This window comes from Sycon ciliatum, chromosome 1 (genome assembly GCF_964019385.1).
Source record: "Sycon ciliatum chromosome 1, ocSycCili1.1, whole genome shotgun sequence".
Lineage (NCBI taxonomy): Eukaryota > Metazoa > Porifera > Calcarea > Leucosolenida > Sycettidae > Sycon > Sycon ciliatum.
The window spans coordinates 72058049-72073312 of NC_088643.1; the positions used below are offsets into that span (position 1 = coordinate 72058049).

Here is a 15264-nt window from a genome sequence, read left to right on the forward strand (position 1 = left end):
TTCAAATCAAAAGTTTGGTGGCTGCAAACATGTGAATGGGTTACTGGAGCCCTTGCCACTCTCAGTCTCAGTACTACTGTACTGTTGAGTGTTGTTGTTCTAGTTGTTACCAGTGGCGCTTCTCGTCCCCTATCGTAGCATTCTGACTTCAGCCCGTCCAGAACCGCCTTCGGGTCTCATTCGAGCCGGAATAATAGACATACGGCTGTTACGGGTATAAATGCAGAGAGATTGCAGTCTTACTTTCTCCCAATAGAGAACAGCTTTTGTGTTCTTTATTTGCCTATGACTAGTATGAGCATTACTCCTGCTGCTCTGCCCGAACACGTAGCTCTGCAGGCTTCACAGAGGGCTGTCTATTTTACTAGCAGTTTGCAAGACTCAAGAGCTGAGCTACGAAGCACCGTCTAAACAGCCTTTGTCAACATGACTGGTACGGAGTACAAGGTGGCTAGGTACAAGACAGATGAATTTTGGAAGCGTCTGGAGTCGGAAGACCTGGAGGAGCGTCTTGCTACCGTGTGCGATGCCAAAAATGCCGTCATCGGCCTGATATGTGCCAAATGCTATTTTGTGGATCGGGGCATTTACTCGCTCATGTCGCGCAACATCCAGGAGTATTCGCCAGGAGAAGATGCAGTTACAGCCGACCTGCGTGTTCAATCCACGTTGGTGATGGGACTAGTGTGCCATTCGATTGAGCATGCACAGCGTGCAGTTCGCACGGTCAGTATTGACCTGCTCACCAAGCAGTTGTGTTTAGAAGGGCCGGTTGTGGCAGCCACGTTGTCTATGCTACACGGCATGTGCATATGCTCGGAAGGCCGCACAGCAGTCATCCAGCACGCAGCGAACAGCCTGTTTGGTTTCCTGCAGCCGGTGCTACCCATGGACGACGCGGCGTGTCGTCGGACGGAGCTTGCGGCGCGGATATTCGGCATCTTGTCTATAGATCCAGAGTTTTGCATGCGAATGCTGCAAAATGATGTGCTGAAGCACCTGGTTCGGATTCTGGATACCAAGCCAGCCACATTCCTTACCTATACCAGTCTACAGTGTGCGGCTAGCACTCTGGCTGGTGTTGTGCCTGCCGGTGCACGGCTTGAAGATTTCAAGGTTCTTGCAGAATTCCATGCGGAAGCGTTGTTCTCCACAGAAAGTCTAAGCTGCTACTTGTCTGATGTTCATCACATCCCCTTCCAAGTGTGCGCTGCCCAGATCATGTGCTATGTTGTGATGACAACTGCAGCAGGGATCCAGCCAGGTGCACCGTCTCCTCACCGGGACTTCATTCGTCAGCGGCTTCTTCCTCTCCTGAGTAGAATATCCCTCGCTGAACAGAGTCCCGTCGTCACCCAGCTGGAGTGCCACAGTCTGCACTTGATCTGTTTACTGATCCGTTGCTTTCCTGTGGATGTTGGCGAGGTCGTGTACCAAACTGAAGCGTTAGCACAGAACGTGCTCAAGCGCATTCACGATGCCCAGTCGGGTAGAGCCCGCGGCGCTTGCGGTGTGGCATGGACGTTTGTGGCCAACGCACTGCGCTGCCTGGCCGAGATGTGTGCATGCTCGGAGGAGAATTGCTTGCGTGTCAGCAAGATGCCCGGTATACAGGAATGTGTGCGCATTTCCCTGGATAAGCGCTGTGTTAGCATTCAGGCGAAGGAATCATCTATTCTGCTCATGCTTGCTTTCTCCAGAGTAGTTGAAGTCTGCCGTTCTCGTCTCGTGGAGATGAAGGTGTGGGAACCAGTTGCTGAAGTTCTTAAAAATGCAAGTGATTACATGAACAAGGCACCACATATCCTTGTTGGTTGCTGCAGGCTTCTTGCTAATATCCTGTTACCGTTCTCTGGCATGCAGGGTCTGGTTGCTAAAGCAGGTGCTCTCTATGATATCAAAGCCATCATGAGCAATCTGGTTAACCAGCCAGACCTTTGTGGCTTACACCGGAACGAGATTCTGTGCGAGGTGCTGCTCGCGTTTCGCAACGCCATATTTCAGATGGTATCCGAAGATCTTCGCTCTGGTTTGACCCCCCTGATCATGGCAGGCTTTGCCTGGGATCTGTTCGTCTTTGTTGATCCAGAGCGCAGCTTTTCAGAAGATGTATGTTTGGCAGCTATGAAGTTACTGGCACAAGTGGATATGGTGGCGCCAATCGAACTTGAACCTGCCAAAAATGGCCTGGACAACATGTACCTTCATCTGAGGAAAGGACTCGACAAGGGGCCGTGGAATTCCGTGATCTGGACTTTGTACGCCTTGAACCAGATCGTGAAGAGTAGAGGTGTGCAGCAGGATGGCCTGCTTGGCTCCAACACGGAAATGCTGCTGCGAGGGATTCTGGATTGCCTGAAGCATCCACGGCACGAAGTTCAGGTAAGCTCCCGTATGCTGGTACTCGCTGCTGGACTGTACATGTAGTGAAGCTACTAGTTCTGTTAACCTGTTTTTGTGTCTTCCAATCTGGCCATTATACAGCGGGTAACTTTGGTGCAATTTTGCGCACCATGCCTATGTGGTAAATATGTTTGGTCAAACTGTTGCTTTGTAAACTGCATGTTGTAGTGGTACAGTTGAACATCGATTATCCGACCACCTCTGGGCAGACAACTGTCAGGCGGTGTTCAGATAAGGCAAATGTTCTGGATAAGAAAAAAACTGTCACTCACACACTTTCAGTGGTTATTACTAGCCGCACGACCTTTTTACTTTTTACTTTTCAAAATTTTCGTATTTTTTTGAATGGCTCGCTACATGCACAGTGTGTACTCTACGGCACGTGCGCCCAAAAAAAACTGTTACGGATAATCGAATGGTCGGATAGTCGATGTGCGGATAATCGATGTTCAACTGTAGTAGTATTCGTTTATCTTCCATTAGAAGCCTCAACAGTGATAAACACAACTCTTCAGAGGGCCGATAACACAGTAGAGGGGTGGGTTGAGAAAAAAAAGAAAAAAATTCGGGCTGAAACGATTATACCGAATAATTGAGTACAGTCAGACCTCGCTTAACCGCACACATCTGTTTTCCACAAAAACATCCGGATAGGCGAGGTAACCGGATAACTGAACACACATACTGTACATGCATGTGGCATGTCAAAAGCAGTGACATCATACATACATGTAGACAGGTCCTATGCAGTACAACTAGCGTGCCCAGTATGTAAAACAAGCGAGAAAAATAAAAAGTGCATGCAACTGAGTGCCGTCCACCCAGCAGGTCAAGGACCTCAAATTTTGCTTGTACAACTCCTTGATACTAGCTTCTGCAAGCTCTAGCCAGCCACATGCAACCGGATACGACGAAGCATTTTGTACACATTTTAACCAGTTTGTACACAAAATCATGCACCGGTATGCGGATCGCGAGGTCCGGTTATGTTGTATGCATAACATATGCTACACATCGGTAACCAGCGATTTTCTTCCGGATGGCGAGGGATCCGGATAGACGAGGACCGGATAAACGAGGTCTGACTGTACTCTTCTAAGCACTCGCAGACTCCATTGCAGCCGCTCACACATTACAGGGTACCTCACTTCAAACTCTCCAACTACGGTCATGCCCGAAAATTTGGTGCATTCCATTTGTATCTAATATTATTAATTTTTTTGGAAGTGAAGTGAACTTACGCAGCGAAGAGACCGTAGTTGGAGAGTTTGAAGTGAGGTACCCTGTAATCGAGTACTCGTTTGATAACTCTAACGATCGAGCAATCGTTTAGATTACCGATTACGATTATTTTGCGTTTTTTTTATTTGTGTCCAGAAAGTACTGTAAACCCTCGTTTTGTGAAGTTTGAATCAGTTTCCGCTGGGAGTATGCAGTTGCCAGGGGTATGGTTCATGTTCTAAGGTTAAATTGACTTCAAAACTGCCATGTTTCGGAGCTACCCTTTCACTAATGCAGATTTGTTGGTATTATGAATGCATAGTATTTTGAAGGCATAGTTTGTGGAAACAGAGTAATGTTTGTACAGAATTATGACTCTATTTGCTGACGATTATAATCGATTACTTGATCGTTAAGCTAAAGAGTAATCGATACGTGAAAATCCACGATCGTTTCAGCCCTAAAAAAAAGTCAAGATACATGATTGTATGTATTAAAGGGACTACTGTAAGTCAGCAAATATTCGGCGCATCGCTATTTTCGGCCAGGTCACATTTGGCCGAAATTTTGTTTTGCAAGGTTCAGTATGACAGTGTATATCGGAAGCAGCAGTACAGGCCGAACATTTAATACGGCTGAAATGTGTTTTAGCCCTTGGAGGCCGAAATTTGAATGGGCCGAAAATTTGTCGACTTACAGTAATGGGATGAAGGCAAGAATTAAAGAGATATATAAACCGAATTAAACCAGGAGCGCAATAAACACAGTGTACCGGTACTTGTTATTCTCCGGCATGCATGTACAATATACATCTACTACCTGTATGTGAGGTAAAGTTGTGTGTAGTATGACTGCTTGTAGTGGCCTCGCAATGATTTGAAGGTGACCTAAGCTATTATGCCATGCCAACCCCGGGTATTATAATATTATTCCCGTAGCTATGCAGAAGACGTTACTTCAGTAACGTCTGGCGCTAGCCAGGGTCCACACAGCTTTAATTTGGTATTTGTTTGTTTGTGTGTTTGTTTGTTTGTTTGTTTGTGTCACGCCTGGCGCTATCCCGTATCTGTCCCGTATCTGTCCCGTATCTGTGACTACAAAGGCTCTACAGGATTGTACATAACAGCTGTCCACAATCTTTGCGGGCTCCTGTATCTGTCCCGTACCGTACCAATATTCGTCGTATTAAGTATACGACTCCCTGATGTAGAGGGAGATTTGGAATGAAATAGGGAGACGAGGAGGAAATTAAATTAGAATAGACGCCGAATAGGTGATAGGATGCGTCAGCATAAACAGCGTCAGCATAAACATACATGTACTTTGGAAGAGAGATCGCATCGTCTCCAAAATAAGCGTGAACGAGCGATTCAGCGCCGGTCACAGGAAACGTCGGAAGAGAGATCCCGTCGACTCCAGAACGCCCGTAATCGGCAGAGTCCGCCGGTCACAGGCAACGTCAGGACAGACATCTCGTTGAGTCCAGAACGCCCGTGATCGGCAGAGTCTAAGCCGGTCCCAGGAAACGTCAGGACAGACATCCTGTCGAGTCCAGAACGCCCGTGATCGGCAGAGTCAGCGCCGGTCCCAGTGAACGTCAGGACAGACATCCCGTCGATGCGCAGAAAAACGAAATCTGCAGCCTCTTTTGCCGTCGGACAGGATACGTATTATAGGAGACTGTAAAGTTATGTAATGTCCAAATTTCCACGTGAGCAGCAGGTCACTCGCGTTGATTTTTCGACGTGCGAGCCAAATAACGCGAGCTGAACTTTCGCGTCGCAGACATCCCGTCGACGCGCAGAAAAACTAAATCTGCAGACTCTTTTGCCGTCGGACAGGATACGTATTTAAAGAGACTGCTAAGTTATGTAATGTGCTCCACAGGCAACCATGCATTCGGCGGCGTCATTGGCTCAACAGGTCAATGTACATGTATTACTACAAAAAGGCCAGAAAATCCGATTACTGTATTAAAATCAACTAATTTTCGCTGGCGATTTAATTTCGCTGATTTCGCCGCTTGGTACCAACCGTCCAAAGTAAATCACAGGCCAAAGTTTGTCATATAGGAAACTAGCAGCACCCCCGCCAGCGTTGCCTGGCCGAATGTGGCATGCGGGTGAAGCAAGTTAGTACATGAACAGCACACGTGCTCAGCACGTGGTGGTGGCCAGACCGCTGAAGTCCTGGTGAGCTGAGGTTCTTCATCGTTGGAAGGAGAAGGAGGGACGTCTGTTACGCCTTCGGGAGGCTGGTCAGGGTTGTCCATCACCTGGTGGCGGATGAAGCGGCTCAAAAAATTCAAAAACTTACGAACAAAAGTGCGATGCGCTCTTCACTGCAGATCAGATGCAGAGTGCAGTCAGTGCAGATCTTTTGTATCCTTTTGTTGCAGATGTTTCTATTTGCAGAGAACGGTCGGTTCACGTGGTCCGCAGCGCTTGTGCGGCTGCTAGTGCTACCTATGGCCTAGGCTAGGTGGCTACATGATTCGCACGCTTCGCGTGCTCAGTGCTTCTGCGCGCGGCTGCTACTGCTACTCGTACTGATCGTGTCTGCTATAGTATAAGTATAAGCGCTACCACCGTAGAAATAAAAAATCCGAAGGAAATACGACAATTTTACTGCGTCTGTAGCTTGTGTTGTAGCGCACCCATGTTCTGAATTCCTGCTGGGTGGGTCAAGCCAGACTCTCTTCCCTGTTCCATCGCCTCTCCAAAAGTATATTCTGACATTGTTGAGATTTACAGATGAGAAATTGCACACCTGTCAAATCGTTTCTGATTCGAGCACCCGGGTCTACAGTGGTCTACGTACCTACACTGTCATGTTCGCACGCTTCGCGTGCTCAGCACGTGGTGCACCGGTGGTGGCTACACGATTCGAACGCTTCGCGTGCTCAACACTGCAGTGCTTCTGTGGCCGGCTGCTTCCGCTAGCTACACGATTCGCACGCTTCGCGTGCTCAGTGCTTCTGCGGCCGCTAGCGCATAGCTACACTGTTCGCACGCTTCGCGTGCTCAGGGCAGCGCTGCTCCGCAGCGCTTCAGCGTGACACAAAAACACACGTCACAGGTGCCTCTTCTTTATAAGGAGCGTGACACACACACACACACAGACACACGTCACAGGTGCCTCTCTTTTATAAGTAAAGATTGATGCATTATTGAGCAATGGATGCATGTGAGAGCAAAAATACCTATCGATTTCAAATTTGACGTGAAATTGCGCGTCACGTCGGAAATAACGTGCATCTTAACCTCTCTAATAGAGAGGTTTCTTATTTTCTCATCAGCCAAAATTTGTTGATTTACAGTATAAGGAGATAAAAAGAAAAGAAGGAGCAAACCAAAAGAAGATAATTATTAGAGAAATAACAATCCGCAATAAATTCTGCAAATACTTTTGCCTCAGTTCTTATAACATGTACGATGAGCTAGGCAAAAAAGCATAAAAGCATAGCGTAGGGCCCTGAGCTTCCAAGCTCTCTCGTTCCCGTAGCTATGCAGAAGACGTTACTTCAGTAACGTCTGGCGCTAGCCAGGGTCCACACAGCTTTAATTCCCGTAGCTATGCAGAAGACGTTACTTCAGTAACGTCTGGCGCTAGCCAGGGTCCACACAGCTTTAATTCCCGTAGCTATGCAGAAGACGTTACTTCAGTAACGTCTGGCGCTAGCCAGGGTCCACACAGCTTTAATTCCCGTAGCTATGCAGAAGACGTTACTTCAGTAACGTCTGGCGCTAGCCAGGGTCCACACAGCTTTAATTTGGTGTTTGTTTGTTTGTTTGTGTCACGCCTGGCGCTATCCCGTATCTGTCCCGTACTGTACCGTACCAGCAAAGACAGCTGGCCACAATATTTTTGTTTGTTTGTGCCATCGACATGTCTGGCGCTATCCCGTACCTGGCCCGTACCATCAATAGTACGGTACCATCAAGAGAATGAGTATATATGCGAAGTGTATCGGGGGAATGCGTTCAGTGCAGTAACATTTTGTGTGGATTTGTGTGCGAGGCCGAGATCCCACTAGCAGGCTGGCTGGGCCGCCTGTCGACCAGCCCGGGAATCGCATGTAGGCCGATAGCATAATAATTATAACGTGTATACAGTCATGAAGATGTATAGCAGGGAGTCATATTATGTAAACAACTTCCTGCTGTATGGGGAGATTTTCTGGAAAGAAATACGAAGTAGGGAGACGAGTAAATGCAATCAGAATGGATGTTAGTTGCCGTCAGTATAATAATAAGAAGAAGAAGAACGCCCGTGATCGGCAGAGTCAGCGCCGGTCCCAGGAAACGTCAGGACAGACATCCCGTCGACTCCAGAGCGCCCGTGATCGGCAGAGTCAGCGCCGGTCCCATAGCTATGCAGAAGACGTTACTTCAGTATCTCATTGAAACGTTTTTGCAATACAATGATGTAGCTAATCAAAGGAAAAAGCATTTCCATCAGTTCTAACAACATGCACGATGAGCTAGGCAACAAAGCATAGCGCAGGGCCCTGAGCTTCCAAGCTCTCTCGTTTGGTATTTGTGTGTGTGTTTGTTTGTTTGTTTGTTTGTTTGTGTCACGCCTGGCGCTATCCCGTACCTGACGGCAAAAAATCATAGGGATGTTATAAATTTTCAATTCTCCTATTTTTCAGGCATATCCTGGGATTCGAACCCGCACTATCGCCCTACATGCATTCCCCCATACACTTCGCATTCATACCCATTCTTCCAAGTTGCTTCACGTTATGATCTTGCGTTTGAAAGCCCTATTTGAATATTGCGGGCAGCTGTATGTGGCCAGCTGTGTTTGATGGTACGGTACGGGAGACGGTGTCGTATTACCCTCGATCGTATCTGTCCCGTACCTATCCCTACCGTACCGTACCATCAAAGACGGCTGGCCACAATGCATATTCAAATAGGGCTTTCAAATGCAAGATCATAACGTGAAGCAACTTGGAAGAATGGGTATGAATCCGAAGTGTATGGGGGAATGCATGTAGGGCGTGATAGTGCGGGTTCGAATCCCAGGTTATGTCTTAAAAAAAGGAATTTTTTAAAGACCGGGGAATGCATGCAGGGCGCGATAGTGCGGGTTCGAATCCCAGGTTATGTCTTTAAAAAAAAGGAATTTTTTAAAGAATTTATAACATCCCTATGCTTTTTCTTTGTCTAGGTCATCAAGGCAAAAAAGCATAGCGTAGGGCCCTGAGCTTCCAAGCTCTCTCGTTTGGTATTTGTTTGTGTGTTTGTTTGTTTGTTTGTGTCACGCCTGGCGCTATCCGTATCTGACGGCAAAAAAGCATAGGATGTTATAAATTTTTCAATTCTCCTATTTTTTTTCAGGCATATCCTGGGATTCAAACCCGCACTATCGCCCTACATGCATTCCCCCATACACTTCGCATTCATACCCATTCTTCCAAGTTGCTTCACGTTATTATCTTGCGTTTGAAAGCCCTATTTGAATATTGCGGGCAGCTGTATGTGGCCAGCTGTGTTTGATGGTACGGTACGGTACGGGAGACGGTGTCGTATTACCCTCGATCGTACCTGTCCCGTACCTATCCCCTACCGTACCGTGCCATCAAAGACGGCTGGCCACAATGCATATTCAAATAGGGCTTTCAAATGCAAGATCACAATGTGAAACAACTTGGAAGAATTAGTATGTATGCGAAGTGTATCGGGGGATGCATGCAGGGCGCGCGATGGTGCGGGTTCGAATCCCAGGTTATGGCTTAAAAAAAAAGGATTTTTTTAAAGAATTTATAACGTCCCTATGCTTTTTTTTGTCTAGGTCATCAAGGCAAAAAAGCATAGCGTAGGGCCCTGAGCTTCTAAGCTCTCTCGTTTGGTATTTGTGTGTTTGTTTGTTTGTTTGTGTCACGCCTGGCGCTATCCCGTATCTGAAAGCAAAAAAAGCATAGGATGTTATAAATTTTTCAATTCTCCTATTTTTTCAGGCATATCCTGGGATTCGAACCCGCACTATCGCCCTACATGCATTCCCCCATACACTTTGCATTCATACCCATTCTTCCAAGTTGCTTCACGTTATGATCTTGCGTTTGAAAGCCCTATTTGAATATTGCGGGCAGCTGTATGTGGCCAGCTGTGTTTGATGGTACGGTACGGTACGGGAGACGGTGTCGTATTACCCTCGATCGTACCTGTCCCATTCCTATCCCTACCGTACCGTACCATCAAAGACGGCTGGCCACAATGCATATTCAAATAGGGCTTTCAAATGCAAGATCACAATGTGAAGCAACTTGGAAGAATTAGTATGAATGCGAAGTGTATCGGGGGATGCATGCAGGGCGCGCGATAGTGCGGGTTCGAATCCCAGGTTATGTCTTAAAAAAAAGGAATTTTTTAAAGAATTTATAACATCCCTATGCTTTTTTTTGTCTAGGTCATCAAGGCAAAAAAACATAGCGTAGGGCCCTGAGCTTCCAAGCTCTCTCGTTCACACATATCCGCCAGATGAGTACACGTGGCCCATGCACCATGGGGGCCCACGAATACAAACCAGCATATGTTCCCTCAGCAATACAAGCAAACCCTGCGTATAGCAGTGAGCAATAATAATAATAATTCGCGGGATTCGCGTTGGCATCGCTTGAATGTTCAGAAACACACAAACTAGCCTTCGCTTCCGCAGGCCACCACTATGCCTATGCCTTGCACACCTTAGTGGCGAATGCAGACCTCATAAGTGAGTCAGGGGAGAGTAGGTGAGTCTCTCAACCAATCGGGCGTGTAACGGCCCATAACCCTGTAAACTGCATCCTTGTTACCCTCACTCCGAGCTGTGAGTACCCAGTTGACCGTGGGTGTCGGCGCAGTTCACCACGCATAAAAAGTCTTTACTCACGTAAAAAGTCTTTACACGCTCCCTGCTACCAGCGTGGGTTTCGAACTCGGGACCTCATGATTCGCAGGCAGGCCTGCAAACCAATCGGCCATATGCGTTGGTTGGGGGTAGTGAGCAATTAGGAAGTTAAAACCTGCTAGGACCGATGCACAGTGACTCTAATATGGAAATGGGCTTTGCCTAAAGCCCCTTGCACACTACGTACAAGTAAAAAGTTGCATTTTAGCGTATGCGTCACTTTCAAGCAAGTCCCGATCAGTTCCATTGCACACTTGAAAAGACATTTTCGTTTTAATAAAATACTCATAAAATTTTCTATGGCAACTGCCGCCTCACCGGTGTTGCATGGAGATAGTGCGGGAAATTTTAAATTTTTTTAAACTTTTCTCTCCGAGCTTGGTCTGCAGAAATGTTTGTCGAGTGTTGGTGAAATGCTATCACTTCCACATGGATCTGCGACTTCCCATCGAATGCCATGTCCAGGCCAACACTCCTAGCATACAGATTGAGGTCTTCAGCGATCTCTTTCTCCTTCTGTGACCTCTTCTTCATCGTTCCACTTTTCTCCCGCTGGTAGTGTGCCCACAGCTCGATCAACTTCCCCTCCATCTCATCATTGAACACACCTTTCGGCATGCTGAACTTCATCGCGACAGAAGGAAACAAACAACGTGCAACTACTCAAAACAAGGAACAAATCGAAAGGAAAAAAGAGCTGACGACAAGAGTCAAGAAGTCTCACGGAAGGACAGGTGCAAAGCAAATTACGGTCCAGAAATGCAAATAAAACATAAACGCGCCTTTGTATACCCGTCTGGAGTTTGCTGAATACGTTTGCGCAACATTTTAGGTTTCCCGCGAAAAGCAGACCGTTTGCATGGTAACATTTACCGGAACGCAACAAAAATGGGATTTTATATGTAGTGTGCAAGGGGCCTTAGGGTCATCGCGATTTTTCCCCATCCCCGTTTTGTGGCCATTGCCACCTGATCCCAGTGCCTATGGAATATTAGCGCACTGTGTTCGAGTGTTGAGCTCCGACTCTTTGTTGTACACTAGACTGGTGCATTGCCCGTTGCGGTAGTACGGTCATGATGTTGTTCACTTCTTCAGGTGACGTTACCTGTCTGCCTTGCCAACGTTGTCCTCAGTTTCTACTGTCCTCCTACGCTGGTATCCATTTCGTGTGATGCAGGTGCTACTGGTGGTGGTGCTGGTAGTGCTGGGGATGTTTTGTGGTGCTAGACGTGGTGGTTGTGCTGGTGATGACTTGTGGTACTGGTTGTACTGGTAGTGCTGGTGCTGGTAGTGGTTGTGATGTTTTGTGGTGCTAGAAGTGGTGGTTGTGCTAGAAGTGGTGGTTGTGCTGGTAGTGGTAGTGCTGGTAGTGGTAGTGCTGGTAGTGGTTGTGCTGGTAGTGGTAGTGCTGGTAGTGGTAGTGCTGGTAGTGGTTGTGCTGGTAGTGGTAGTGCTGGTAGTGGTTGTGCTGGTAGTGGTTGTGCTGGTAGTGGTTGTGCTGGTAGTGCTGGTAGTGGTAGTGCTGGTAGTGGTTGTGCTGGTAGTGGTTGTGCTGGTAGTGGTTGTGCTGGTAGTGGTTGTGCTGGTAGTGGTTGTGCTGGTAGTGGTTGTGCTGGTAGTGGTTGTGCTGGTAGTGGTTGTGCTGGTAGTGGTAGTGCTGGTAGTGGTTGTGCTGGTAGTGGTTGTGCTGGTAGTGGTTGTGCTGGTAGTGGTTGTGCTGGTAGTGGTTGTGCTGGTAGTGGTTGTGCTGGTAGTGGTAGTGCTGGTAGTGGTTGTGCTGGTAGTGCTGGTAGTGGTACTGGTAGTGGTAGTGCTGGTAGTGCTGGTAGTGGTTGTGGTGTTTTGTTTTGTGGGTACGTGTACGTTGCACTAGGTAATGACTCTTCTGCTGTGTTTTTGTATTTTTTTGTATTGTTGCTGCTGTTTTTGGCAGGCTTCAGCTCTCAGATTGGCCGGCACTATGCTGAATGGACATCAGCTGAGCCCGAGTGCTCGCGAGCGGCTTCAGCAAGCTTTGACTGAGACGACAAGGAACGCTGTCCAGTTTGCATCGGCCAGCGTGGCTTCTGCGTCTGGCGTAGTCGACGCCCCAGCGCAGCCGAGTCCTGCTCAGCCGCAGTGACAAATCACCCGAGTCTGTGTGCGTGAAGGCGGTCTGAACGGCTGCACGGTGTGGCCGTGCCAATGTGCGCGGCATTCACCTGTGGTCTTAGCATGTGGAAGTGCTAAATTACAATCAGAATCAGATCAGCGTAGTGCACCATCGGACACCAGTTGAGAAGCAACCAAGATGCTGTATCTCTGTTCACACTGGTGCAGTTTGAACTAGATCTCTCTCTTACATAGAGCCGGTCTCTCCTCTTTACTGATGACTAGTAGCGTACCGGAAATTGTACTATATCTCGAAAGTCTTGCAACAGACTGTACAGGTGCAACGGATTGTACATACCCGAACCGTGGATGTAAATGTATTTGTTCTTGTTCCGCTGCTGCTGCTGCGGCCGCTGCTTTTGTTATGGATGTTGTGTCGGTGGCATTGCTGTCAGTACCAGTGTTGATGTGAGGAACTGTTTGCTTCGCCCAGTCGTAAGGTGACCATGCCACTAGTCAGTACTGTGAGCATTGTGAATATAATTATATACATAGAATAGCACTGAAGGACATGCAATGTAGCAACGCAATGTAGCTATCCGAGAGGTGGTGGTATTTAGGTGGTACATACATGTGTGTGTGTGTCGGTGCATGTACATATTTTAATATGCTTATTATCATTGTGATGTGTTTCGTATCTTGTGCAGTCTGGATCTCTGTGATATAGTCTTTTGGTTAAATGTGTGCCGCTGCTTTCGATCTGGCTGTGTAGCAATATCGCCCATTGGCCTATCGAACTCTGCTGCTACCCTGTGGTGTTTATCTGTACATAATTATCTTGTGATCTCATGCTCTCTCCATCTACTTGTTGACGTATCCTGAAACAATACTCGCTGAAATTATGCTGACCAGAATCATGGTGTTTGTACATGTATAAAACTTGCATGCATATCTTGTGATCTCGTGCGTGCCTACTTGTAGACGTATCCTGAAACAATGCTCGCTGATTTTTTGCTGGCCAGAATAAAACTCGCCTCCTGCTTCCAGTATTTTCAACTCAGAGTACCCTGTGTTTCCTGTCTTGCTGTGTGCACTCATTGCGAAAGTCGAAGTCTGATCATCAAGTCTTGTTTTGTTCTCAGTTTCCTGCTGCTTGCTTTTGTATGTGTACCAGTAGAACACACACAGAGTCCCGTGGAATACTCATTCTGCCTCTTGTCACTCTCTACTCAGAGTTTCTTCCAGACTGCAGTGCTGACTGCACCCTATTGTGGTAGTCAAGGTTACAACTCAGTCACGGTACAGTGTGCCATAATTAATTCCCATAATTCTGTGTAGCAACAAGAGACTAGCTCAGGACTCTTTGCCACGCCCGTCCCCATCATCAAGAGTACATAACCCTGGCCTGAGCCTCTGAGGGTTGAGTAAATCATGGAGGTCGAGTACATAACCCCTGGGGGCCCCCATCATCAAGAGCACATTATCACCCTGGCCTGAGGGTTGAGTAACTCATGATGGCAAGAGTACATATAAACCCCTGGGGGGTATTTTGTACTCTTGCCATCATGAGTTTATTATAAACCCCTGGGGGGTATTTTGTACTCTTGCCATCATGAGTGGCAATTACATGTAGCTGAAGATCGCCCAGAGCGTACGAGTTACAACGAGGGGGTCAACTACTCCCTGGTGATAACTATTATGATGGAGGCTGCTCCCTCTTGTATGACCGACACTTTGCTCATCTTGCACGTGTAATGACTAATGCCTAGTAGTAGTAAGGCCACCCTTTGTTAATTCATTGTTTAACGTCCTTTTTTTTGCGAAAAGGTACGCGGGAGGGCGGAAAAAAAACAAAAGTCCATTCCAAAAACTGGAAACCCCAATCAAACATTTTGACCAGGGAGTAGTACAATACTGTTGTACTACTCCCTGATTTTGACCAGTAAAGCATGTGATATACAATATTTCTGGGTCTAACGGCACTTGCAGGCATAGAACAACACTCTTTGATGGTACATTGCCATTGGAGCACATGCCTGATGAATCCAACAAAACAGGTACATAGCATGGAGTTAGCATGTCATGAATTCATTACATCTGGATTTTTACTAGGACACACGCCGTACGATATTTAAAAGCCAACAAAAAAAGAAAAAGAACACAAGACAAAGGCATGCCCGGGAGGCAAGATTATAAGTTTAAGGGTCATGATCGGCACACTGTGAAACTACACGATCATGTATTTACAACTTCGCATATTATTGGTACTACTACTTTCTTGTTTTTTTTTCCGGTCGGAGGCAAAAAGGTACGCGGGCGCGGACGTTAAACAACGAAAAAAGAAAGGGTGGCCTAATGGGTGAATGCCCGCGCCTGGCACGCTGCCGGCCCTTTGCGCTCCTGTCACGTGATGACAGACGTACCACAAACACAAGCACACACACACACAGATCGATCCTCTCGTCAAAATGGATGTAGAGTAGAAGTTTGAAAAAAGGAAGTACATGTAAGTTCAATTAACCAAAGTTATTAAAAAGAAAAAGAGTACCAGGCTGGCAGAGAGCTCACGATCACATTGGGAGAGGATCTACTTGCACACCCCAGTGATCATGTTGCTTGTACAGTAAGGCCACTAAGGGTCGGATCAGT

General features: G+C 47.1%; 1 protein-coding gene across 1 annotated transcript; it reads left to right on the forward strand.

The window, feature by feature from the left end:
• On the forward strand, nt 1-13759 carry LOC135805286 (uncharacterized). The gene is made up of 2 exons (XM_065319305.1): nt 1-2382; nt 12458-13759. Exons 1-2 carry the CDS (start codon nt 427-429, stop codon nt 12644-12646), a joined length of 2145 nt encoding a protein of 714 aa, XP_065175377.1. The 5' UTR covers nt 1-426; the 3' UTR covers nt 12647-13759.
• The last annotated feature ends 1505 nt before the right edge of the window (nt 13760-15264 follow it).